At 36.3% G+C, this 27,849-nt stretch overlaps 4 protein-coding genes and 1 long non-coding RNA gene across 6 annotated transcripts in view; all 5 read right to left on the reverse strand.

The window, feature by feature from the left end:
- LOC127512462 (uncharacterized) overlaps positions 1-27,849 on the reverse strand; it is a 121,481-nt gene that overhangs the window by 48,594 nt on the left and 45,038 nt on the right. The window lies entirely within an intron of this gene.
- eif4a1b (eukaryotic translation initiation factor 4A1B) lies at positions 777-10,398 on the reverse strand. Its single transcript, XM_051893354.1, has 11 exons — positions 10,280-10,398; positions 9,387-9,435; positions 8,886-9,018; positions 8,406-8,545; positions 3,994-4,162; positions 3,733-3,842; positions 3,264-3,407; positions 2,931-3,068; positions 2,314-2,403; positions 1,856-1,935; positions 777-1,719 (listed from the first exon to the last, which is right to left on the reverse strand). The coding sequence occupies exons 1-11, from the start codon at positions 10,300-10,302 to the stop codon at positions 1,575-1,577; spliced, it is 1,221 nt and encodes a 406-aa protein (XP_051749314.1). The 5' UTR covers positions 10,303-10,398; the 3' UTR covers positions 777-1,574.
- senp3a (SUMO specific peptidase 3a) lies at positions 11,041-18,028 on the reverse strand. Of its 2 annotated transcripts, none has more exons than XM_051893347.1 (11): positions 17,820-18,028; positions 15,741-16,467; positions 14,968-15,129; positions 14,754-14,865; positions 14,492-14,639; positions 13,375-13,422; positions 13,104-13,181; positions 12,436-12,573; positions 12,260-12,343; positions 11,872-11,922; positions 11,041-11,733 (listed from the first exon to the last, which is right to left on the reverse strand). In XM_051893347.1, the coding sequence occupies exons 2-11, from the start codon at positions 16,423-16,425 to the stop codon at positions 11,623-11,625; spliced, it is 1,617 nt and encodes a 538-aa protein (XP_051749307.1). In that variant the 5' UTR covers positions 16,426-16,467; positions 17,820-18,028; the 3' UTR covers positions 11,041-11,622. The 2 variants fall into 2 exon arrangements, with proteins under 2 accessions (XP_051749307.1, XP_051749306.1); XM_051893346.1 differs by having other exon boundaries at positions 12,260-12,358.
- Positions 19,551-22,664, reverse strand: plscr3a (phospholipid scramblase 3a). The gene is made up of 7 exons (XM_051893367.1): positions 22,521-22,664; positions 22,046-22,133; positions 21,853-21,895; positions 20,706-20,926; positions 20,383-20,544; positions 20,011-20,169; positions 19,551-19,902 (listed from the first exon to the last, which is right to left on the reverse strand). The coding sequence occupies exons 2-7, from the start codon at positions 22,103-22,105 to the stop codon at positions 19,843-19,845; spliced, it is 705 nt and encodes a 234-aa protein (XP_051749327.1). The 5' UTR covers positions 22,106-22,133; positions 22,521-22,664; the 3' UTR covers positions 19,551-19,842.
- phf23a (PHD finger protein 23a) lies at positions 22,731-27,585 on the reverse strand. Its single transcript, XM_051893364.1, has 5 exons — positions 26,985-27,585; positions 26,366-26,397; positions 26,004-26,096; positions 24,408-24,960; positions 22,731-24,109 (listed from the first exon to the last, which is right to left on the reverse strand). The coding sequence occupies exons 1-5, from the start codon at positions 27,010-27,012 to the stop codon at positions 23,916-23,918; spliced, it is 900 nt and encodes a 299-aa protein (XP_051749324.1). The 5' UTR covers positions 27,013-27,585; the 3' UTR covers positions 22,731-23,915.

Here is a 27,849-nt window from a genome sequence, read left to right on the forward strand (position 1 = left end):
TTCATGGCTGATTTGAAAAGTAGTACAATTCCTACTGCCAGACTTTGTTCATTTCCAACAAAACATCTCAAATGCCTTCATGCATATGCCTTTGCTACACGCAGATTCCTTTTGTTTAAAAGCAACATATAACTTTTTTTTTTTTGACACTGACCAAAGGTAAATAGTATTTACATTACAATATGGTGTTCGCAGTGAGAACCACAGTTTCAGATGATTGAATTTTCTACTGATCCTTATACTTTATAAGTACCACATTCTGATTTCTCCATCTTTGGACACTGCAAATATATTGGTTTGTTGTTGCCTACTAAAGTTTCAGATCTGCTGTATGGAGTTGTGTGGAGCCTCCCTCCAGTGTTGAATATCGGCATTACAGTATCTCACAGCTGACTAGCCTTTTCTTTGTTGACTTTCATGTACTCCTATTGGTTATTTAAAATATAAGAGCAATTTTGGGTGAAAATCGTAGACATTCAATAAAAGATCGAGAAGACATGGCACTCAAATTCATGCAGGTAAATTAATGAACAAGCATTTATATAGTTTTCCAAAAAAGTATCTTTAACCTGAACTTCTTTTAACATTCTATAAATTGGATAGTATACCTGTAAATACTATCAACTGTAAATGTTTAATTTGTACACATACCAATGTTGGGTCATTACACTTATATGTGAAATACAGAGTAATTTTAACTACTGGAACCTGCAAAAATGACAAAGAACATATTCAAACTTGCAAACTGTTTAATAATGAGAAGAAAAAGGAAAGAGTTTGACGAGTTAAGCTGTAGCTTTATTGAAATTTCCCCCCTCCTCCAAAAAACAAAATACACTTACAAAATAACTTAAATGTAGAAAAAAAAAATTAAATCCAATAATGTTGAAATATCTTTTTTTTTTTCCTCCACATTTGTATACCACCTTCAGTCAAAGTTAATCTGAGTAAGGACTTCCAAATATATAAATTCAGGAAGCCCACAATACTCAGACATCTTATATCATATACTGTTCAAGAGTGATTAGATAGCTCTGGCACAGTTTTATAGCAAACAGTACAGCAAGCAAGTGCAGTATCTACTTGGATCTTACAGTCCCAGTAGCAGGATTCGAAAGAAATGTATAAAATATTTCTGATGCTTTTCATGTTGGTTTAAAAGCAAGCACACTTTTACCACATGGCCCAAGTACATTAGTAACATGTGCTTTAAATAAACAATGCACGTCAATGATGATTCCCAACTTTAAAAAAAAAAAAAAAAAAAAAAAAGTTTAGGAGGACTAATCGAGAGGAGAGTGACAGACCATGCTGCTCTTCTCCATGGCTGAGCCCATATTTCACAATGTTTATTATGAGAGTTGATGGAGATAAATAGATGTATATTCAGCATCTGAGACTTATAAAATTTGTTCAGCTTCAGGGAAAATAAAATGACTAATTTGCAAATGTGGAAGAGCAGGGAGTTGCACATACCCTGCTCCATTTAGAAGTGCTTAAACTTGAAAATAATGCAAGAGAGATTATGGGGATAGAGAGAGGGGGGATGTATCTAGATCAGGTCAAGTAAATCTCTAGATCAAGTCAGCCACATTCATGGGCATCTCTTCTACGGTAGTGTTGTAGAAGGTCTCGATGTCCCGCAGAGTACGCTTGTCATCCTCTGTCACCATGTTGATAGCCACACCTTTCCTGCCAAAACGGCCTCCTCTACCAATCCTGAGTGTTTCACAAAAAACAACAACAACAACAACAACAACACAAGTTGGTTATAATAATCAAATGGCAATTGAAACAATTCATTAACTTAAGTCAAACTCAATGTTATAATGACAAACAAAATAAGCCAACAAACCTATGAATGTAATTCTCACGGTTGGTTGGCAAGTCATAGTTGATCACCAAAGACACCTGCTGGACATCAATACCCCTGGCCTATGAATGAGAAAGACATGCAAGAAAATGAAAGCCAAATCAAGCATACAAGAGTATAATCTTTTTTATTTCCAATGTTTTTCAATTATATATATATATATATATATATATATATATATATATATATATATATATATATATTTATTTATTTTTTTGTGTGTAGTTTGATGAAGCTATGGGGAAGGACAGAATGACCCATCCATAGCAGAACACACTATTTTTATACCAGATACTATTATTACTCCAAAGCACTAGAGGGTGCTGTGGGGTCAGGGAAGTCTGGTGACCTCATCTGCTAACTGAACTAGTTTTGAATGGAATCCATTCCATTAAGAGAAAAAAATGAAGCAAGACCAATGCATTGATGTATTTACTAACCAGCAGATCTGTGGTAATAAGGACACGGCTAGAACCAGAGCGAAACTCCCTCATAATCAGGTCTCGGTCCTTCTGTTCCATGTCTCCATGCTGACAAAGATAACACACAATGCCTAATTACTACAAACCAAACAATATAATACATTATTAACTTTTAGTTTATTCATGTATTATGCATGCTTGCAAAAGACAGAACATTCTGTATAAGAACCTATCAGACCATCATCTGTGTGCAGAATGAATGCTAAAATGTGTTACTTCAAGCACAGTGAAAAAGGTTAAAATACTTAAAATAAAAAATATATATATATTTTAATAAAAATAAATGTAATAATAATACCATTGTTATTATATTGAAACGGACCATATAAGAACTAAAGCTTTATTTCTAATTTTAAAGCTAATTTAAATTACAGGCCAACAATGACAATTATGTTTATTCTAAGCGCACAAAACAGTTATGTTCTGTGAACAAACGCAGCTCACACTTTAAAGTAGTAAGAATGCTTTTAATTGGCTGATTTTAAAAAAAGATTTAAAAAAAAAAAATTGCTCTGAAAGTGATACAACAATATTGTTCCCCTTTATAGTTGCAGAGTGGCACTTTCAGTATTTACCAGAGCTGAGACAGTGAAGTCCCTGGCATGCATCTTCTCTGTGAGCCAGTCTACTTTCCGGCGTGTGTTAATGAAGATCACCGCCTGAGTGATGGTCAGAGTCTCGTAGAGATCACACAGGGTGTCCAGCTTCCATTCCTGACCAAAACACATACACACCAAAGCAGGGTGAGAAACACAATGACCTATTAACAGCCACTGGTCAAAATCAATGCATATGAACACACAGAACGTCCTTTTAAAAGCTCTGATAAATTATTTCATGAATTCATGAAGGTAATTCATGAATTTCTGCTGTTGTTGCTTTCTATAAAAATGACCCAAGATCTGTACCTCTTTTTCAACGTTGATGTAGAACTGACGAATACCCTCAAGGGTGAGCTCCTCTTTCTTCACCAGGATGCGCACTGGTTCTCGCATAAACTTGGTAGTGACATCCAGCACCTCCGCAGGCATGGTGGCTGACAGCAGCACCACCTAGCGGACAGATGGCAGAACAACATGCTGAGGCCTATTCACATGATCAATCACATTTATAAACAAACATGGCCTCTTAAAACTTGGTCTCCTAAAAAGGTATTGTTATCAGTCTTAATGGAATAGTGGTGGAAAACAGAGTTGACTGAACAAGAAGCAACAATTCCAGATTTCAATGCTAATCGTATTTGTTCTCAACCTGTTGTCGTAACCGTATTATGCTTTGGTAAAGGCATATTCTTATACACACTAATGCAATTACACATTGAAATATTCAACCTGGTAACAGCACATACAGGAAACATGGTCCATTTCATATCCTAACCTGTGTGCTAGTATTCAGTTTCTGGAAAATCTCATAGATCTGGTCCTTGAAACCACGACTCAGCATCTCATCTGCTTCATCCAGCACAAACATTTTAATGTACTTAGAAGCTAGAAGAGAAGTAAACACAAAAGAAAGTGTAAATGACATAAGACAATAATAACATGTAATAAAATAAAATAATTAAATATATAAAATACATATATAAACATAAAAAATACAAAACATTCAGCAATAGTTCTCACAGCCCTCAGTACTCACAGAGGAACTTTCGATTAAGCATGTCGTAGACACGACCTGGGGTTCCTACTACAATATGCGGTGCCTCTGCCTGCAACTTTTGGACCTCATTGCGCACGTTGGTCCCACCAATACAGGCGTGGCATGTTGCACCCATGTAGTCTCCAAGAGCCAGAATCACTTTCTGGATCTGTACAAACAGAGAAAATCAAATGTAATGTAACCTGGAGCAAAACATTTGTCTGTACTTGCATAGTTGAGTTGTAGACAGAAAGCACATTTGCCATCACATGTAAGTGCCTATTTTTAGGGCTGGGTTAAAAATATAGATTTCTTGATTTTAATCAATTCTCATTTTGAAGAACCAATATCGATACTTAAATACCAAGAATAGTAATGTGCATACTGCTGATATTTACCATATCGCTCCGTGTTAATCGACCAGGTAGAACAATTACAGAGTCACACAAATAATCTAAATAATCACATAAACACAAATGAACTTGATGAAATGACTAGAAGTATGGACAGGGTCTTCTCTAGTACATTAGAAACTGCTGCACCCATCAGATTAAAAAAGGTTAGAGAGAAAATTACTCCACCATGGTACAACAGTATTACTCAAGCTCTCAAAAGAGAAACTTGTAACCTGGAGCACAAATGAAAACAAACTCATTTAGAGGACTTAAGAATTGGATGGAAAAATCAATAAAAAAGCTCTAAAAGCTGCCACGGCTGAGCATCTCTGCAAACTAGTAGAAAATAACCAAAACAATCCAAGGTTTTTATTTAGAACAGTGGCTAGATTAACAAACAAAACTGATGCCACCTCAACTGAATATTCCATCAGTGTAGTCGTAATGACTTTATGATTTTCTTCACTGAGAAAATCAAAAGCATTAGAAATACAATTGTAAATGTACAACCATTGACAGCGTTTTATGATTCAGCCTCAATTATTGCCCCTCAAGAACAATTGCAGTGCTTTACAACTATAGGACAGGAAGAGCTAAATTAACTTATTGCATCTAAACAAACAACATGTTTATTAGATCATTCAATACCCACTAAATTATTTAAATAATTGTTACCTGTAGCAGAAGAGCATCTTCTCAATATTAATAACTCCTCTCTATCTCACAGTCATGTCCTAAGACCGTTTAAGCTGGCAGTTATTAAGCCTCTCATTAAGAAAGCACAACTAGATCCAAGTGAGCTGGCAAATTACAGAACCATTTCAAATCCTCCATTTATCTAAAATACTAGAAAAAGTTGTGTCCGCTCAATTGTGGTCCTTCCTGCAAAAAAAATGATACCCATGAAAAATTTCAGTCAGGATTCAGGCCCCATCATTGCACAGAAACTGTGCTTGTTAAAATTACAAATTACTTCTGATCAAGGCTGCATCTCTACTCGTTTTACTTGATCTTAGTGCTTCGTTTGCACTATAGATCATAACATACTCTAGATTGATTACAAAATTACACCGTTATTTAAGGACAGGCATTAGGGTGGTTTAGATCGTACGCAACTACGCATCTGACGGTTACCATTTTGTTTATTTAAACAGGGAGTTATTATCAGTAAATTAAGGAGTGCCACAAGGGTCTGTTTTAGGCCCTCTGCTATTTTCAATATACATGCTGCCACTTGGTAATATAATTAGAAAACATGGAATTAGTTTCCAGTGATATGCCAATTAAACTCCGTTATATACTTCATCACAACCGAAAGAAATCTCAAAATTATCAAAGTTGACAGAGTGTGTTAAAGGTATAAAATATTAGATAACCAGTAATTTTCTTCGATTAAATTTGGATATGACTGAGATATTACTTATCGGACCAATAAAGCCGGGCGTACATGGTGGTAATTCTGACAGTCGAAACATTGTATGTCCACGCACACGTCACGAGTTAGTTTATCTGAAAATCATAAGGACGCAGTGATATACAACACGATTTTATGACCTGCTGATTTCCGAAGCAATTTCATGAAGTTCCATGCCAAAAACATGGAGTCAGAGGAAGAGATTGCCTTATTTGTGGCAGCAATAGCTTGCGAAGGAATAAAAAAGAAAAGAAAAATGGTTAAGTGTTTGGTTGAAGATCAGAGAACAGCATGGACTTTCTGTTCTTCAAAAACAACTTGAGGTAAAAATGGTTTTCCTTAGCTCCTGATTGGTCAACTTCAGATAGATCGACAAATCGGCTCGTTCAACCGCACACATGTCACGAATTCAAACTGATAGCTCCCAAACTTTTTTGACCTGTTTAAAAATGATCGGGAGGTCTGGAGGTGCTCGGCTCGTAATTCCTCGCACACGATACGAACCGTGACCAAACGAGCATCAACGATTTCCACGCGATTGATTTAAATAAAAAAAATTAAAAAAAAATCTCCTGTGAGCTCGTACGACAGCAAAAAACGCACCGTGTACGCCCGCCTTAAGTAAACCTGAATCTCTAATGGCTCGTTTCCACCAAGCGGTACGGTTCAGTACAGTTCAGTACGGTACGCAAATTTTGCCGTTTCCATTGTCAGAAGTTGTGAATAATACCCTAATTCTGAACCGCATCACTTTTTTGGGATCCTTCCGTTGGGGTACCTAGCACAATAGTACCGGTACCAAAAGGGTGGAGCTACACTCACTACAGAACGTTGATTGGTTGACAGAGAATCGTCACATACTACAAGGGGAATGACAACACATTACCATTGCAACATAATGTGCATTCTTCTGCTGTTTTCCCCTTTGCTCAAACAAAGCTGCTGTATGTCCTCCATTGTTGTTTACTGTCACTTTCTTCTTCACGCAATGACATCGATTGCTACTTTCAAGTAGCGCCTATCAAGTAAGGGTAGTGTTGGCGGAGGAAACGCAAGCCGGATCAGGGTCTACCATTCTGAATCATACTGTACTGTACTGAACCATACCGCTCGGTGGAAACGAGCCATTAGAGTACAATTTGCTTCTAGAAGGATGTACCGTTACATCATCCTCTACATTTAAAGGGTTAGTTCACCCAAAAATTAAATTTCCATCATTAATTACTCACACTGAAGTCGTTCCAAACCCACAAAATCTTCGTTCATCTTCGGAACACAAATTAAGATATTTTTGATGAAATCTGAGAGGTTTTTTTTATCTCCCATAGAAAGCAATGAAATTACCACATTTAAGGTCCCGAGAAGTAGGAAAGACTAGGGATGTGCAAGACTAGCAGACTAGTCGACTAAACTGTACAGCTGCTACTAGTCGACACTAAAAACAATAGTCGATTACAAAAAAAAAAAAAAACACACACTATTTTACACTAAAAATACATCCATTTACAATGTAGGGGGCCGGATGCTTTAAATTCTAGAGAGCATTTGATTGGACAGAAAATCTGATGAGAAGCTTTAGTGCAGTGATGTCATCAACATCATTGATCCATATTGGTGGAAGTGAGAGAATGTTTTGAATGCTTACATCTTCTAAATGCAAATTGTGTCATTGTTTTGGAGCACACTAGCTTATAGATAACAGTAATGCTAACATATTCATTCTAAAAGCCAAAAAAACCTTTGATTTCATGGGGACTTTAAGGTCACAAAACTCTGGACTTTTGGTAGTACCTAGGATATCCAAGTCCACTAAAGGAGGGAGAGCGTTTTCGCATTTGGCTCCTAAACTCTAGAATAGCCTTCCTGATAATGTTCGAGGTTCAGTGCCTCAGACACTCTCCAAGTTTAAATCTAGGTTAAAGACAAATATCTTTAGCCAAACATTAACATAACGCACCTCATAACCTTGTATTCCAGTTATCAGATGAAACACACATGATTGTCTTTTGCTTGAAATGTTATGAACAGCAGCTATGCTAATTATTTTCCATTTGCTTTTCCGTCTCTAGAAATGCCCATCCCGAGGTAACTAGAGATTACACCAGCTCCAGTTTGGATCCAGCCTCTTACAAAGATTTCAGATGACCCAACACCTGTGAAGAGATAACGCCAACCCCTGCAAGGATGACGGCAACTCTAAATCAACATGCACCACTGCCAAATTTTCTATATATTGCAATCATTATGATCTTGTAATAATTGCTTTAATGAGATCATTGTTTCAATGTGAATTGAACTTCCCATAAAACATAACAAATGTAACATGATTATGAACTTTTCCTTTAAATAACAATAATGTAACATGTAGCTTTTAAAAGTAACATTCCCCAACACTAACAAAATGATCATCTTTCTTGACAATTAACATGGGTTCATAAGCAAGTGACAAAAAAAAAAAAAAAAAAAAAAAACCTTTAAAAATAGTGCTCAATTCTGACAACCAAGTCATCAAGAGAACTCATCAGTATAGTTTAGCTGGACCGCTGACACTGTGGTTCTGCAGCAAGTGAACCAAAAGCAGTGAACACAGAGACAGCGCTAACCTGCTGAGCCAGTTCACGGGTGGGTGCCAGGACCAAGGCCTGAGATCCTTTCAGCTCTACATCAATCTGCTGCAGGATGGAAATGGCAAAGGTGGCGGTCTTGCCTGTTCCCGACTGGGCCTGTGCAATGACATCATATCCTAGTGTGGAGACAAACAACAGGTCATAAAGTTGCCAAATAATGAGTTCTAATTGATATTACGGGATGTCCTTCAAGCATGCAATGATGGGCAATGGCAGTCTTACAGTTATGCTACTGTATTGCAACTACCGAAGATACCCCTCTATATAAGAAAACATCCTTTAAATGACAATAACAAATGAACAAACACTGCTGATCAATTTGCATATTATGTGCCTGAAAGCTCATTAACAGAAGTTGAAAATGGTTTCCGATAATATGGACTGCACCAATGAACATCAATTTAATTACAACTTTAGATTTTATCTTTTTTTTAATATTCTTAAAAGGTACATTACCCTTGATACAAGGGAGGATAGCCCTTTGCTGGATGGCAGAGGGCTTCTCAAAACCATAAGCATAAATTCCCCTGAGCAGAGTCTCACGCAGGTTCATGTCATCAAAGCTGTCCACGATCTCATGCCAGTTACTCTGCAGTTACGGGGGAAAGTAATTAAGATGAATATTTAAGATACAAAAGACCACAGAAGAGCTAATCTTTACTCAATCTTACACTGAAAATAAAAAAATATAAAAAATATCGCCATTTGTCACTCATTGCATTATGCATAAAAGATAACAGGTTGGCAGTTGTTCAAAAGAAAAAGGGAATCGCTGACCCCTACAATGAGAACAAGACAGTCAAAACAACTGACAGCACATTTAGTGCCAAACCTAAAGCTGTGCCAAGAGAGACATGCAGGGGGAAATATATATATATATATATATATATATATATATATATATATATATATATATATATATATATAGTTAAATGTGAAAAATAGTTATGAACTCACCTCAATGATTCCATCTGGCTCCATGCCCTCAGGGCCATTGTCTCTAGGTCTGCAAAAAAAATGTCACTTTAGCATTATTCAGTTATTTATGACAGATAGATATTTTATTGATCTCTCAAGGGAAATCAACACTGTAAGGTACACAGGAAGGTATAATACACACACACACATACATACATACATACACACATTTTATATATATATATATATATATATATATATATATATATATATATATATCACACACACATATACACACACACACAAATAAATGTCAAACATTTAAGAACCACAAAATACTGATTTTATCTACCATTTTAAAGCAGTACAATATAATAAACTACATGTAAAATCATCAATACATTGCTTTTCCGTACAGTGTGCATTTTATAATGAAAATATATTTAGCTAGAGAAATTCAGAAAAAGAGCTGTATTTATGTGCGAATGAATGAAAGAATGAATGAATGGAGAGTAAATACATCTTTACTTCAGGCCAGGGCCATACACAAGAGGGTCATGTGTCGAGCAGACAGTGAGCTATGAGAGCTAAATCAAGTAGACTATTTGAGGTATCGAGATGATCATTGACTACATTAAATTCATACAACAACAACACATCATTCGCGATCTAAACCTTAATTTTGAGCTGCTAAACAGTAGAGATCGTTCAACGTCAACGTCAATATCCTCAAGCAGGCCGGGCTGCTAAGAGCTCATATGCTAACGCCAGTGGGTTTTTACTACTCATTTACGACATTCAAGATCACGAATCACAAGCTACTTCCAACAACATCTAGAAGCGGAATGCCTATGGCGACTGACAATGTGTACGTATAAGATCCCCAATTTATAAACAAATACATTAAGATCGTTAAATTCCTGTTGTCCTACCTCCCTTCATATTCTGCCGACATTATCACAAAGGGCGAGCACACCGCGAAAATGTTTTATATAGTTTAACACGGTTTTCTTACTAAAATTGTGATTGCAGCATTCGACCATCAGTCAGAATACGGTCCGCCCTTCGCATATTCTCATTGGCTAGTACAGACGTCACTCAACAATTGTAGCCGCCCTTTGGCGTTGGATACAGTTCAGATGGGTGGTCCCTGACACGTCAGTCCTGCTCTATCTTAAATGTAATTGGAGTAAAGCTAAACCTTAAAATATCGTTCGCTTGGCCTACTGTGACGCAGTTATAGCGTCCATGCATTTAGCAATGCGAATGTTAAGTTGCCATATAAAACATCATACAAAACAAAGGTCTTGAATTTAACTTCTTTATGAGCTGAATGTCATAATAGCCAAAGGTTCGCACACTTAATCCACATCATTCAGAGCTGGAGTTTCAAACTTTCCGACCTTTAAATAACAACAAATAATAATAAGTAGGCTGATATGTTGTTTTTGTAGATTTGATAAGCATGAAAATATTTCATGAAATCTGTTATGAATAAGTGATGCATCGACCTTTTACTCTTTTTTGTTTAATTATTCTTTGGCACCTTTTATTTTTAAATTGTGTATTGCAAATGCAATTTTGTTTTATGTTAAAATGCATTAAATGTATATGGTGGTTCTTGCTGTGGCAAATCCTAAAAGAATTACAATGCTGTAACATAACGACTAACACACAAATTGATGACGCTCAGTTATTTTCTTAAATTTTTATTAGTACATCTTACAACAATGTATGCATCTCAAAAGATATAAAACAGTTTAATTTACAGCTGCTCTTTTTTCATCTCCATAAGTCTGCATCTTAAATCGCACAGATACATAACAGACAAACAATATTGAACAAACAAAAATCCTCATATAGTGTTGTGGTCCATAACGACTCTCAGTATATGAATATTGCATTACATTTTTAAAATGTCTGCAAGTGTCCTCCCTCACCAGTCAATGGTATTACCTTTTAGCATACAAGTTACTGACATCAAGAACACGAAAAATAAAAAATAAAATTGCCAACAAAATGGCGGCACCTAATGAACAGTTCACTGAGGTCAACTCCTCCTCCATTTTTCTAAAAAAAACTCCTCTTGCGTCTTGATCTGAACAAACAAACAACTGGGCCAAACAGAGTATGGCATTCACCAAGTCAAAATACAAACTCATTTAACAAAAAGAGGGTTAAAAACGTTTGCACGTCTCCCGCCTAAATGCTGTCTGGACTTGGAGCTTATAGAATAGTGTAAGATGTCACGGATCTCCCTTGCCCTTCCACAGTCTCACAGAGACAGTTTACAGTGACACAGTTCTTTGTACATTTGTCTCCGTAGCTTGGGCATATCCTGCTGACCAAAGCTGAAAGGCTGTTCCAGGGCCAGGCACTTACAGTACTGGAGTACAACGATAAGAAGAGTGAACACGTGAGTAAAAGACACCAATGGAGATTATTATATAATTACAGCACCAGAGCAATGTACAAAAGTGTTAAAATAACTGGGAAAAAAAAACAAACAAAAAAAACCGCTAACCTGAAGGACAAAAGCTCCACAATCACTGTCATTGTTCTGCCTTGCCACATTCTAGAACATTCCAAAGACAGAGAAGTCAACAACATGTACACAAACTGGCCTTTCCAATCTATTCTAACACACACACACACACACACACACACACACACACACACGTTTGTTTTTGTGAATTGTGGGGACATTCCATAGGCGTAATGATTTTTATACTGTACAAACCGTATTTTCTTTGTATGATTTATAAGCCTTTTGAAAAATGGGGACATGGGGTAATATCCTCATAAGTCACCCTCTCCTTCTAATACCCATGTCATTATACAAATTTGTGTCCTGATATGTCACAAAAGCACACACACACACACACACACACACAATTCCTATTTCACCATACCATTTTGAAAAAGCCTTTCCACCCTGTGTAAAACTCCTTCTGTTCTCTCTTGATTGCCTCTGCTTGCAGGTATTTGGCAATGTGCTGTAAAAAAAAAAACTTTTAGTGGACACCATAAGCATTGGTACAAGAAATGTAGCTATTAAAACGGCATCAATAGAACAAATAACGCCTACTTTGGGGCATCGACGGTTGAGGGTCCTCTGGGAATCGAAGTATGTGATGCTACGCTGAGGAACATTCACACACACTAATGACCAGTGCACTTCCAGGTGAATAGGGATCAATAGGAACTTCTTCTGGAAAATATCAACCTAAGGAACCAATTTAACAGTGAAATAAACATGTAGTACTACCATAATTATGTTATAGCCACCATATTTTTCAATGTGGAAGTCAGCATTTTGCTGTGAATGAGCAAGATTTCCGATTCATTAGCTGCTATGCGTAATTAATAACTAGAAGAGTAACAAAGTGCAGTAAACGGTAAAACTATTTGCACTACAAACTAGTGTGTTTATGTTTAAAATAACTCATTTGAAATAATATGATTAGTACCAGTTTGCAACATCACGCAGCATAACGGACTGTTTCGGTAAAAGCTAAAATAACTGGAAGCGAGTGACACTAGAAGCTGTGCACATTCAAGCTAAAAATTGCCCAGTCTGCCTTTACGTTAAAAATAGGTGGATAACTATATTAACTTAATAATGCAGGTAATGATGGTGAATTATCTATTAGCATTTTATCTGCTTAAATGTACAGTCCTAAAATGTGCAAGTATTAGTAAAAGAGCTGTGAAAGACAGGCACAAAATCTTTCTCCATCACTCTCCAGTACTGACATTTTTTGTCCACCGTTTGACCCCGTCGTAACCTTTCGTCCGAAGTTTGTCATAAAAGAAGCTGTTGAAAAAGTGGACCTGCAAATTTAAAAAAGGCATGGTGAGATAGAGAGCGAATGAGGAAAAACCTAATTCACATACTGTTTTCATAATCATTTAACTCTTTGACACAGGTTCATATAAATGGCTTTGTCATGAGTTAAATTCTCTTGTTGTGCTCGTATATGTAAAGGAGTGTGTATGTGTGTGTGTGTGTGCGTGTTTAGCCTACCTTTTCAGGGGCAGCGTCCATGACCAAATCCCCATACATGTTCATGACCTGGGTGACAGAGTGAGTTACAGACGTAAGAGAAAGCTAACTCAGCACAATCCCAGTACAAGGGCCCCCCATTCATCAAATATCTTCTCTATACAACTCCGACAAACTGATGCAAAAGACGGTGCCATTGTAGTTATAAAATTGAGTGTTACATTTTAAATTTAATAAATCACAATAAAAGAGACATGAAAAACAAAAATATTGGATCTCATTCACTAATAACAATAAGGTTCTTAAATGTGCCAAAAAGGTTCCCACAAAACTTCCAGTGAATTCAAAACAGGTGCGTACACACCTATATCTCTTACCCTTCTTGTAATGTTGATGAATCGGAAATGTTTAATTATCATAAAACACACTCAAACCATCTCAATATAATGTCTTTTACACAATATGACCAGTGCACCCATTCGTCATGTATTACCATTCAAATCTTTGGGGTCAGTTAGAAATTATACTAGAAATTAATTTAGAATTTTTTTTTTTTTCAGCAAGGATGCAACAAAATGATCAAAAGTGACCATAAAGACATTTATATGTTACATAAGATTTCTATTTCAAATAAATGCTGTTCTTTTGAACTTTCACTTCATCAAAGAATCCTGAAAAAATGTCTTACAGTTTCCACAAAAATATTAAGCAGCACAACTGTTATCAACATTGATAATAATAAGAAATTTTTCTTGAGCATCAAATCATTATATTAGAATGATTTCTGAAGGATCATGTGACACTGAAGACTGGAGTAATGATGCTGAAAATTTAGCTTTGCCATCACAGGAATAATGTAAAATATATTAAAACAGTTATTTTAAATTGCAAAAATATTTCACAGTATTACTGTTTTTACTTTATTTTTGACCAAATAATGCCACCAGGCTTTGCTTGTGTACATGTAATTTGAGTTGTTTCAGAATTTTATCCTAAATATAGATATACAATCTACAAAGTACAAATTTATTGATGAATCACATGTTCATGCACAAATACAAGTGTACACATGGTTAGTGAATGAGATCCAACATTAATAATGTTCATTAATAATGAATGTTGTAGCCAAGATGCTCACCTGATCGTTGAGCCAGTTCTGGCCATAGAGTGTGCTCAGATCATCCATGGTGAGGACATGACGTTTGTAATTTACACGAAACCCCCGCATCACTGCACTTCCGGACATGCGCTGGTAGGACTGCATTAAATGTTGCACCATTACCTTCCTGTAAACAGGCACAAATTCACACTTCAGACTTCACACTCAAGTTTTTTATCTGTTTGGCATTTTAAATATCAAGATTCAATAAGGCTTGTGACTGGTATGAGCCACCTCTGACCTGTGAGGACTTGAGAAACTCTCGTTGAAGAGCTCCTGAAGCTTCTCCACCACCTCATCTACGTGGATGGGAATCAAACTGCCATACTGCTGGAGAAACTCATCCAGAATACCTGAAGAGGAGGAGTGAGAGAGGAACAACCATAGGATGATATAATATTAAATACTACATGACGTATGTTCCTGTTCCATATTTGGGAAAGGGGATATTGTACCTTGTACACAAGAAATGTGTTCACTGCTAAGCTGATTCTGTGGGGAGGACTTTTCCCGTTGAGACTGGACATTAGCAGGGGAGGCCCGTCCCTCCCTGTCCCCCATGGCTGCTCCATGGATACCATCCCTTCCTTTCAGAACCCCATTTGTGCTACAGGAGTCTAAGAGATCAAAGGGTAAAGAAGTACAGAAGAAAGCTAATGGAACAGATGTACTGTGCACTTTAGTCACAAACAGGAATGCTGTCCCAGTCCTTGCCAGTTTCTTTCACGACCTCAGTATTACAATAATATGCAATTTCATCCATTCAATGTGCCTCATGGTACTAATCGCAGAGGCACAAAATCACTTTCCAGAACATTTTTGTTTGTATTCAGAGTCCGAATATTTACAATACAAAAAAAAAAAAATGTTTTATATTTTAATTAAGTAAATAATAAATTAAATATTGTTTAAATATCTTATAATGTATCTTTACCAGCACAAGTAGGAATATTTTAAATTATATTTTAACACCAACAGCCAACACAGTGTTTACATCAGATGTGACCGTTGTTGCTTAAATTGGTCAAATTTGAATTGGACAAGACTAGTTTACCCCTTAATGAGCAAAAGCACATTACACACCAAACACAATATTAATCACATTTTACACTTTAACATATTTAAAATTAGTCAGGTATTATATGCTGAACAATTAATTATATCAATTCTTTTAAAAAAGACAAAAAAAGAAATTATAATACAAATGCCAACAAGAGTTCATTCTCACCAGTTAAATCAGCTCCTCTCTCCTCTGCTTTCCCCAAACGTCTTTCTGGGTCTCTGTTTAACAATGAACTGCCAGGCAGTCTCTGGAAAGTTCGATTGCCAGAGAGCCGGCGTCTGTGAAATCTGCGTACTCTCCTGTAGCCCATAGTTCCTGCCCATTTGGCTCGTTGGCGCCAAGTTCTCCAGTGCTGAGCCAAACGGTAGCGCGTGCTTACACACCTTTGACCCCGATACCGCAACCGGGCTAGCTTTTTCTCTTTAAGTGGACTGGGCCTACTCTGGGCCAAGCAGTGGGTAAAGTCACCTGTAACACTGACATCCATTTCCACTGGCTGTGAGTGCTCTGGCGAGCCCCACTCCTCGTTGTTACCTTTATCATTACACTGGAAGCCACCCTCAGCTTTCTTTTCCACCAGATCCTCTTCACTCTCCATCTCCACATTGTCCTCCTCATCTTCCTCTTCTTCTACCTCAGGGACAGTATATTCTGCACCCCATATCCTGACGTCCTCCTCTCGGCGGCCCAGTTTGAAGTGGGCTGGACTCGGGGCATGTTGGGCCATAGCCGGGTTCATTAAATGGCCACCTCCAATGGCACCCCCACCCCCAGCACCCTCCTGCCCTGCGGTCAGCGTCAGCTCATTGGACCAGTGTGTTTGAGCCAGGCTGCTGCCACTGTCTCTCATGATCCAGGAGCAACCTACGACCTGCGCCAGCCTGCCTCCTCACTAATGCATGAAAGAAAACATGTCACTCTCAGAGCAGAGATCCAACAAAAGAGTAAATGCAGAAATTAGAATGCAAGTACATTCAATGACACGAAACTCCAGCTGTCATTCAGATAAGAGCATTAACTCAGCAAGACCATTTTTTGTGCATTTTAACTTGTACTTTCAGCATAAACACCTGATACTAACAATTAGCAACAATCCAGATGGCCAAACTAAGAACAACCAAGGAACAACAAAAGTGTGGAAAATAGCAAGCTGGTAAAACAAATAAACAAACAAACAAACAGATTTATATATGAAAAGAGTCTAGTCTCAACATTGACCTAGTAGCCTTTTTTTAAAGTCCACGTGAACCAGAAGTTGCAACCAACTTTACTTCAGTGTTGACATACTTCCAATACATAAGATTGAAAGAAAAGAAAAAAGGGCAGGGGATGATTTTAAGGGACTTTTTCTGTGGATTCACTTAAAAATAAGTTATTTGTTCACTACAAAAATGTACGGTAAAAAATAAATAGGCTCAAATTTTCATTTCATGTGGAGATATATATGTGTGTGTGTATTTAAATAACACTAATAATATTACTAATAAATAGTTCTAATTTTGCACTTTTAATCAAGCCTCCCTTGAAAATATTTTGTATGACAATTAAACTTTTGTAGAGGAGCCTTTGAGATTATAAGAAAAAACAATTTCCTTATGTAGCTATGTCAGTAACTTTTATTGAAAGTTATTAAGAAGTAATGCCGAGAAATCAAGTTCTTTTTAAAACACTGGGTTCCCGTGGGTTGCCTAAGAGTCTGGCTAAGGGTCCCTGGGTCCGGAAAGGCACAAAAACCCTGGTATATAATATACATATGAGTACAAAAAGGGCACTGAACTGACACGGACATCTCTTTAAAAAATAAGCGGAAACACTATAGATGTTAGCACATTGTATTCATTTAAACGTTTACGTAAAATACTTTACTTTTAAATTGTATTTAAATTAAAACTAACACGTTTTAGGATGTATTTGTCCATGCAACTGTCAGTGTCCGCGCATTAAGAGCTGCGGCTGCGGGGATAAACTCGTGCACGATGTGCTTTGTTCTACTCTTTAACTCTGAATTATGTCGAAAAAAATTGAAGTAAAAGGGGCTTTGTAGTCTCGCTAATACACCAGTCTGATATTTTTTAAACATATATGTATATTGCGAGTTTTAAATAGAGAAGAGCTCTATTCGCATTGGTCATTTAACGCATCATTCCAGCGGGCAAATCCAAGCACCGATCACAAATAAACACTGTTCGGCCTCCGGTGTCGCGATGCAGAAAATGTGGGGTGTCGGCACCACCGATTACTCACCGTTTAACCGTAACCTCAAGCCAAAAGCTTAGGCGTTGTCCGCCAAGGTAAAAAGCGGATAACTAAGCTTTGCGATGATAGAAAATGAAAGAGAAATTAAAGGCTACTTTAAATTTTGGCTCATTCAATGAGAGCTGGCGCTTCTTTAGAGCGAAAACACTCTTCTTCCGCCGCGTTTCTATGACGTCACGTCGGTGCTCGCGATCATAGACGCGATAGGCTGGTAGATAAAATACATTTAAAAAAATATATATATATATATTTATATATATATATATTTTTTTTTATATTATTGTCCAATAAAATAGGACGTGGATGCAATAATGGTATTTTAAGTATTTCTTCAAACTATTAAAAATATTTTCAAATATTTCTCTCAGACATCAGTCACCAACACCCCCCTTCCAAGCCTCTCAAATGCCTCCACACATAATGAAAAATTATTAACAGGGACCAAGTATGTGTATAATATTAACAGGGAACTAGTATGTATATAAATGAAAATATTCACACATATGAAGACTTATTTGTGATGAGGATTGAATATTAAATAAAAGGGTAATATTATTGTGTTCTTGATTGATACACAGCACCTCAGTTCTAAAAACTTCATTCTCCATCATGAGTATCATTGAAATTGTTTAATTTGTCCTCTCAAGTGACCATTTTCCCTTCGATGTATGATGTCTACTACAATGGAGACATTTTTAAAATTCAATTTTGAGCTATTAAAGCGATAGTTCACCCAAAAAATGAAATGACAGACAGTTGACGGTAGCCATTGATTCCATAGTATTTTCTTTCCTACTATGGAAGTCACTATCTGGTAATCAAAATTCTTCAAAATATCTTCTTTTGTGTTGAACAGAAGAAAGAAACTCATACAGATTTGGAACAACTTGAGGGGGAGTAAACAATGACAGTGAACTATCCCTTTAAGGTTGTTATAGATTCAAACCTTCTATAAATCTGGAGGCCTATGAGGATTCTGGTTGAATTATGTACCCCTAATAGGGTGAATTATCAATTATTATTAAAAACTAAAAACTTAAAAACTGAACAACAAAACTGAAATTCTGCTAGTTGGCCTGAAATCGCATGGTTCTTCCCACCATGATATCTCCATTAATATTGATGTCCTGGTTAGGCCTTCACTAATTGTTCAGAATCTGGGAGTGTTATGATTGTTTATGGTTCTGAAGTATATGTTTTACCCAAGTTCTGTCTGCTGTTGATGGTAGGGTGTTCAGTATTATGGGCCCTAAGTTCTAGAATAAGCTGGCCCAGAAACACTGTGCTGTCTCTTCAATACAGACCTTTAAGGCAGAACACAAAACTCATTTATTCACATTGTTTTGCAATTGATGGATTCACTTTTCTGCTATATCAACACTGTTATTATCTGCCATGTTTACTGTTTGTTCTGATTGTCATTCTTTGCTTATACTTCTGTATTATTTGACTATTTTGTAAAGTGACCGTGGGTCCTTGAAATGCGCTATATAAATAAAACATATTATTATTATCTCTTTATTGGCAAGTAAGGTAATTGCATATTTTTAGTACACTGGCAAAAGAAAAAAGGCTTACTCATATGCACTGTAGCTGACCAGAATATGTAATCATAATCAGCAACGATAAACTATATGTCCCTTTTAAAATCCAGTGTGATTATTACTGAGAAAATGTGTGATAAGAATGATAAGGCAAATGTCAGTGTGTTTAAGACTTCTTTCCATGAAAGTTCAGAATGACATGTTCCAAAGGTGTGGTCATGGAAACATTTTTTTTTTTTTTTAGAGAGCAAGGAGATTTCAGTAGGAAATCCTTTATTTATTTTTTAAGAATGGGAAAATCAACACTAAAAACAAGTTTATCTATAGCCGGTTTGGGTTAAAATGCTTTTATAGTGATTTTCCCGACTTTAGAACAAAGTAGTACATACAAGTGGTAACTAGTGATACTACATATGAATATACCAGAGAAATTTCATCAAGAACATCAAACTTTATCCCACTTCCTATTAGCCAAACACACTGCATCGCTGTCCTGAGTCACCAGTCGCCTCAAAGAACATGAAGTCCTGCAGGACAACACAGAAAAACAATAAAATTAAATGTATGATTGGCCATATAAAGAAAGTAATGGGAATATATTGGTGGATGAATAAATGTTTTATGTCATATCTCACTATAAGGAAACATGCTCCCAGCAGAACTGCTTTCATCCTCACGTCCAGGTCCATGGGAAAGTTAATGCCAAAATTATCTGAATCAGTCAGTGACTCTTTGATCAGGCCAGTCCACTGTTTACTGATACGACCAACTGGATGCCCGTCCTTACCGGTAACCTGCACCAGAGGACAGACAAAAGCACATGACCTTTGGTCAAACTATAAATTTTTTTTTTTTTTTTGTAAAAAACTAAACATGAAAATTTACACTAAACAATTGTGCAATCCCAAAATAATCATCCACCAGATACTGTGTTTCAGTGTTTCGCAAACAATCATAGACACACATAGAAAGACGATAAACTGACAAAATCACACATGAACACATACATCAAAATCCACATCCCCACAGCAGCTGACAGCACACGCAGGCCCCTCGATGGACAGCACCTTTGTATTGGACATGTCATAGATAGAGAACATGGGCCTAAACACATGCCAGTCTTGCTTGATGTAGCCTATTGTATTCCCTGGTGGAGACTGCACTTCCATCTTCAGTCAGTGGCACATCCACACAGGAAAAAGAATTGGTAAAGGGGTTATATTAATATATATATATATATATATATATATATGTAAATTTTGCACTTGTCAAATCTGTCTTTTTCTCTCACCAAAGGTCAGAAAACTCTACACAGAATTTCAGTTATTACCTCTTGAAGACAGCAAGGGAAACAGCAGGACATGCAGCGGTAAGGCCTGATTAAGTGAATCACTTCCTGGTCAAAATTATCTGTTATCTGCAGATCAAAGCTCCTCAGAGGACCACAGATATTCCGTGTGCAGCAGTCAGTGTTTTCTTTAGCATGGAAGATCTTTTGGCCCATGCTGTTCTTAATCTCATACTGATTATTAGTCTCAAAGCCAATAATGGCTGGGGAAAAAAAAGAGAATTTGACTATTTATTTAGTGACAACAGTCTTCAAAAACAAATATGTATATAATACGTTCAAAAGTTCAGTCGGTAAGACTTGTTATGTTTTTAAAAGAAGTCTCTCTCTCTCTCTGTGTGTATATATATATATAATATAATACAATACATATGAATAAACATGTAATTTATTTCTGTGATGGCAAAGCTGAATTTTCAGCATCATTGCTCCAATCTTCAGTGTCACATGATTCGTCAGAAATCATTCTAATATTCTGATTTTATTGTTGAAAACAGTTGTGCTGCTTAATAAAAAAAATGTATCACAGAAACAGTGATACATTTTATTCAGGATTCTTTGATGAATAGAAAGTTTTAGAAAAGATTAGCATTTTTTTTTTAAATAGAAATCTTTACTCTCACTTTTGATCAATTGAATGCATCCTTGAATGCATTATTATTATTTTAAACCTTACTGAACCCAAACTCTTGAACAGTAGTGTACACTACTGTTCAAAGGTTTGGGGTCTATTTAACAACAAATCCTGGAGGAAAAAAAAAACAGTTTACACAATAATATTAAGCAGCACAACGTTGATAATAATAAGAAATGATTTCTGAAGGATCATGTGACATTGAAGACTGGAGTAATGATGCTGAAAATACAGCTTTGCCATCACAAAAATCAATAACATTTTAAAATATATTCAAATAGAAAACAGTTATTTTTAATTGTAATTATATTTTACTATATTGCTGTTTTTACTGTATTTTTGATCAAATAAATGCAGCAGTAGTGAGCATAAGAGATTTACCAACCCCAAACATTTGAACAATAGTGTAGTATAGTATATAAATATATATTATAATGTCATAAAAAAATAATTTAAAAAAATGATAAAAATGTTTTATAACTTCAGATACTTTACCTTCAAGGAGCTCAATGTTTTGATGGACTAATATCTGGTCAATCTGTAAGAGCAGGACAGGAAGCATATATTCCATTGTACATTTTCCCCATCATAAAATACTTATTGTATATTTTCTCAAATACTATATTACTCGCTGTATGGAATAGTTCAACACTTTTTGGTCTTTCTGTCTTCCAAATGTCATGCTCACCTGTGAAAGGTACTCCAAACCAGGTGGCACAGCCGCTGGGCTAGAATAAGGCTGGGACATGTTGAACTCAGTAAATGGCAAGAGGGTTCTAATAAAAGGTAAACAAAAAATGCATTGTTCTATACATCTCACAAATATAACAAACCATTGTACTTAACCGGTGTAAAATGACAGGAAATGAGCTTTATTTGCTTTTAATCATATAGTTCAACAACACTCAAATTGTAAAGGCAAAATCAACATGCTCACTGTGTAGGATTTTGGGAAAGCGTTTGAGACCATTTCTATTTAATACTTTGAAACACATAACATGTTTGCTTAAAAGTAAAATCCTGCTGACAATAACAGAAGAAAAAAAAATCATGTTCCTTTAAATATTTTCCTATAGGCAAATTTTGAACTTGTAGGCATTTAAACTACACAAGTAAAATTACATAGTAAAACCAAATCCAAATGTCATATTATATGTGCTTACCTCACGTTAATTAGCTGATTGTCACAAATAACGGCAAGAACAGCACTTCAGCAGATGAGGTGTAGAATCACGCACCTGCGCTGGAGCATGTGACTGTGGAGAGTGTTTAAGTGAATATGTCTTGTCACACCCATTTGACTACACTCCCTTTGGACATTGCTCATTGAAAGAGAGCAGTGACATCAGCAAACAAACCAGTGCAAATTTACATAAATTTGCCTTTAAAAGAACATTTATTTTCAGAATTTACTGCTGTAAATGGTCAGAAAAAATATAGCATTTCCTCATCTTTCAAACATATACACCTGTACATACATGTACTATATACACTGGGATGAGCAGGACACACAAACAAAATAAGAAAAAATTACAAAATTGTTTCAGTCTTAAAATCAAAAACTGAACAATTCTACCATAGTTTTTGATAAAAGTTGAAAATTGGAACTAAAATCCTGAACTGCAACTTAATACACAAACAATCAAGCAATAAAACAGTCTAAATATGTTGAAATCTGCTTTACAACGGTCAAAGGTTAATCTGAGAACCTCCTGTAACAACTAAAGTGAGGATGTTTGTCACAAGACTGAAAAACTTTACAAAAATAAAATTACATCAATTTGAACAGTGTTTGGGTAGTACAGATCTGTGTTGGAGGTATCCCTTTTTTAATGCTCCTAATTGCACTCTTTCCTATAGTGCTCCTTGACCCAAACAAGGTTCTTTTTTTTTTGCGAGACACGCTGATGGCCCCCAGCGGCAAGACTGAAAAACACTGGTTTAGAACACCTTTCATGGAAATAGCGTTGCTTAAATGGGGGTAAATGTACATGGTATTTGGATAAATCTCATAAATAATCATAATTATGAAAAAAAAATCCTTTATGATCCTTTACACAAAATAAAATTTCTTTCTTGACGAGACATGACCCGGACATGTTCTTGTGATGTAAAAAATCATCACTGGAAAAAAAAAAAAATTACATATAGTGGAAGGCAAAGGTTTCTGTTTTAAATTTATTTTATCTAACTACAGTTTGCTTTGAAATACCAGAGGGCCAAGTGAGATGTTCATTCATTTATCCACATAATATATGGTCATAGTGCACATTTTCCACCAATATCACTTTTAGGTTTATTGTGTACAATCAAAATACAGTAGTGCAAATAAGTGCAGGAGTTTTAGGAAGCCTTCTTAAACCTGAAAGCCACTTAACATCATAAACCAAGACCAATCTGTCAACACAGAACAAAGGAGAACAAATGGAGTTATATAAATCAACTTTTTTAATTTAACAGAAACTAATTAATAGTAATCAGAAAAGTAAAAAGGACAGGTATGAGAACATCTCATCCATTTAAATACACACACAGGATCTGCACCCATACACCCATTCTCAGAGGTCTCTTTTGACCGTGGAACCCCGAGAGTCCCTGCATCTGTAGCAGTAGAAAATGTCAGGTACGTTGGACTTCTTAATCTTAGCACAGGAGAGATGGACCCATATGGAGCACTCGTCACATTCAATCATGGGACGTCCGGCAAAAGGCTTCCCACAATAACATGTAATCAGATCCCATGAATCATCACCTAGAGTGCACAGAACAAAATACAGTGGTTGAAAGATTCAGATGCAGCAATAAAAAAATAAAATAAAAGCAATCCTTTCTTCAAGGATGAAGATACTAGATGATATGCATGCAAAATGAGCTCAAAGGCAAAACATCTATGACATAAATTTCTTATAGCTGATTATATTTGTATATATACACACATATGATTTGCATATGTGTGTATATACAAACTGCACTTGTATGCATATATACGACAACCAATGCCAACCTTTTAATTGCACTGTATTAAATACTAAGTCTAATCTGACACTTACCAGACTCCACCATAATATCCTCATCGGTCACCAGTGTGTCTGTTTCGCAAGAGCTCAGGTCTGTTTCTTGATTGGACTCCACTTTAAGCCCCGCCTCATGCATGTGAATGGCCTGTTCCGTTAGCACCTCCTCCTCCTTTCGAAGCCCCTCATTCAAAGGGCTTGTTGATGTAAAGTGTCTCTCAGTCTTTATCGATCTCTTCATTTTCTTCAGTGCCGCTTTCGATTGTTTGTGTGCTCTTGCCTCCGACATGCTTTTTCTTGGCCCTTCTAAAGATAAGCGGCCAAGTTTCTTCACCTTCTTCCTCTCAGCTTTACTATGAAGATGGATCTGGTTTAGAGAGTCTTTCAGTGTCATCTTGTCTAAGGAGCTGTCCGACTGAAGATGGCTGAACTCTGTGCTGCTGCTGTCAGTCTCAGCTTTGTAGACCAAGTTGTGAATGTTGTTGAGGTCGGAGTGAGCGTCCGTCCAGCTATCCTTCACGGACCCTTCACCGGAGAGCTCAGAAAGCTCATGTGTACATGGAGATGAAGACGGAGACCATGAACTCTCCTGGAAACACATATCAGGACAATTTAACAAAAATATAGTACCCTCATAATGCATTCAAATTTCCATCACATGGTGGAATGTAAGCTTATACAGGTCAAAACTTAATTTTTTTTTTATTTACTGAAACCATATTGAATCTGACCAATAACTTAAAAGTGCAAAAATGTCAAAGCTTTGAATGCTGACATGTTAATACTATATTTTCCTTTTTTAATTAAATCGAGAAATTTCAAACTTTTTTACTACAGAAAAACCACTGTGATGTAGGAAAATTATTTTTTAAATATTCATGAGAAGTTTTATTTGAATAAATCACTATATGAAATTTATAAGAACATATTTGCATAATCTATGAAACCTACACATTCATTTTCAACAAAATGCATAAACTTTCAATTAAAAAAGATGATCAGTTTTTCATGCGGCAATGGTTCATCAATAGGCTTGCATATATCAACAAAATTAGTCCCAAAAGTGTGTGAGATATGAGAAAGAGGCTAAATATATTTTACTTAAGTATTTTTGAGACAAATCTAACAGAAAAAAAAGTCTTGTGTAATGTCTCAGTTGAATCCTGGGTCAAAATGGACACGAATGCAAAAAGGGTAACTTTTTTAATGGTTATATCTCTTAAAAACTAGCTCAACAAATCTAAGGGAAAAAAGAGAGAGAGAGAAGTAAAAAAAAAAAAAAAGTGTTCAAAATGTTGCTTTTTTTTTTTTTTTTTTTTAAATGAAACTTACCCATATTCAAGAGTTGATAAAAAAAAAAAAAAAAAAAAAAATGCATGAAGCTAGAATAAAACATTTTTTTTGTTAAGCAGAGGCTCTGTTCTTTCTTTTTGATATATTGTATGTTCAGATATTCCTACAACAAAATATTCTGGGGCCATTACATTTTTGTGAAAATTAGCAAAAAAAAAAAAAAAAAAAAAATGTTGGCAGGGACAATTGTGGCAGCAGTAGCAGGTGATTACCATGAAGATAGTCGGAGTTACCCCTTGATATCTGTACAAAATGAATGTTTTATGACATTCAACTCACTTCTGTTTGAGATGGAATGTACCCAGCATAGGCCAGGACAAAGCTGCAAAACTTATTGAAATCCTCTACGGTCCTCTTCCTACGCTCTGGAGGCTGGAACAAAGACAAACTACATTAATAATGACCAATAATAGTACATTTAGACAGACATATAATGCTATAACAAGTAGGTAGCCAATCTCATATCATTAAAAAAACAAAACAAAATATTTTTGCTAATTATGCTCAGTGATTACAGATAGATACTGATCTTATCCCCCCCACCCCCCATGTTCGGCCACATGTGGCCTAAGCTATAAATAAGTAACCAGGCTGTGTAACCATTTAAAACCATTACAGAACATAACTGCGACAGCACTTACCAAAGCCTCAGTTTTACATTTCCGGACGGTGTCTGTAAAAGAAACAGAAGACATCTGCATTACAGGCAAAACCCTGTTAATGTTAAACGCTGAAACTACAGCGTTAAATGAACTGTCAAGTTAGCTTTAGCTTGTGCTATCTAGACACTGCTAAAGTAACTTAAGAGCCATTTCCGTACGTGATTATTGGAATACTACAGATGTAAGCATAAGAAATCGATTTCAAAACGTTAAACATTGTTGCAAATGTTTGTGGACTAATTTGCTCGAGTAAACATCTTCACATCCGAACAGAAGCTGCTTATGCTAAAAGCTAAAGACGAGCAGCTGAAACCTTGTCTAGTCAGCAAAACAAGGAAGGAAACTGGTGTCACAACTTTTCAAATATGCTTAGAAAATTACATGTTATACATCTGGAAATAGTATAGAGGTCCCGTTACGTGTACTTAACCTAAGAGGATATCTAGCTGTTAGCATGAGTAGTTAATCCATTCAGGAGCTCTTTGTTAAATGGGTGTGTTACACGAGGCTCGTGTAAAACTTTGAGTACTGGAGTGATAGACTAAAATAAAACAAAAAGATAAATATTTATATGACAATAAGAAAAGCACGTATTTACCTTGGTGATGATCCATAATACCCAACATGGTGGGGTGGTACCACAAAGTTGGGTTCTTCTTACGGTTGGCTCTTTGATTTCCAGCTAATGACCTTATGGAGTCACTTTGAGTAGCGAAATGTCTTCCAAAATATATATTATTCTGTCCAGTTGCTTTTGGATTTAACAGACAACTAATAAGCTAACGTTACCGCACAACCGAAGGATTTGCCATATGCTCGGAGCGGTCTTGTGACCACAACGGTAAAACTTAGCAAATTACCAGTTTTTATTTTTTTCGAAGATCAGATCACGGTTCAGATAATATAAAGCTGAACTGTGTATTATTTCGCCCAGACCTCAATTATCGATGATGATGATGATGATGATGATGATATGTCGTCGGTCAGTCCTCGTTGATAACCAGCGAATTGAAGCTGGTGGCTTTAGATTTACAAAACTGATGAAACCTTGATTGTATCCACAAACGCGAAGCAAACACGAAAAAATATTAAGCCTGTGGTCAATTTCCGAATATCGAAAAATCAGAAACTAGCTTTTTGCAACTGCATTCAACAAAGTCTTGAACGTCTGGGTTACGCGCGGTCTCAACAGGAATCACCCTGTGACGCAACCACGCAAAGAGCGCCAGACTTTTTGCGTGATGCATATTGATGAGAACGTAATGAATATGCATGACGTTCGTCGAAGATAACTCAAAATCTGAAAAAAGTATTAAACGCAGTGTTTAATTCTATACATTGGTGGAATACTCGGTGCCCAGATTTTGAAAATGTGAACATATCATGCGTGGCTGGTTGCAGTTACGTCCTTGTGTCCTTACGATGAACGCAGGAAATGGGGAAGCTGTGGTTCTATAGGCGCC

The sequence above is a fragment of the Ctenopharyngodon idella genome, chromosome 5 (assembly GCF_019924925.1).
Source record: "Ctenopharyngodon idella isolate HZGC_01 chromosome 5, HZGC01, whole genome shotgun sequence".
NCBI lineage: Eukaryota > Metazoa > Chordata > Actinopteri > Cypriniformes > Xenocyprididae > Ctenopharyngodon > Ctenopharyngodon idella.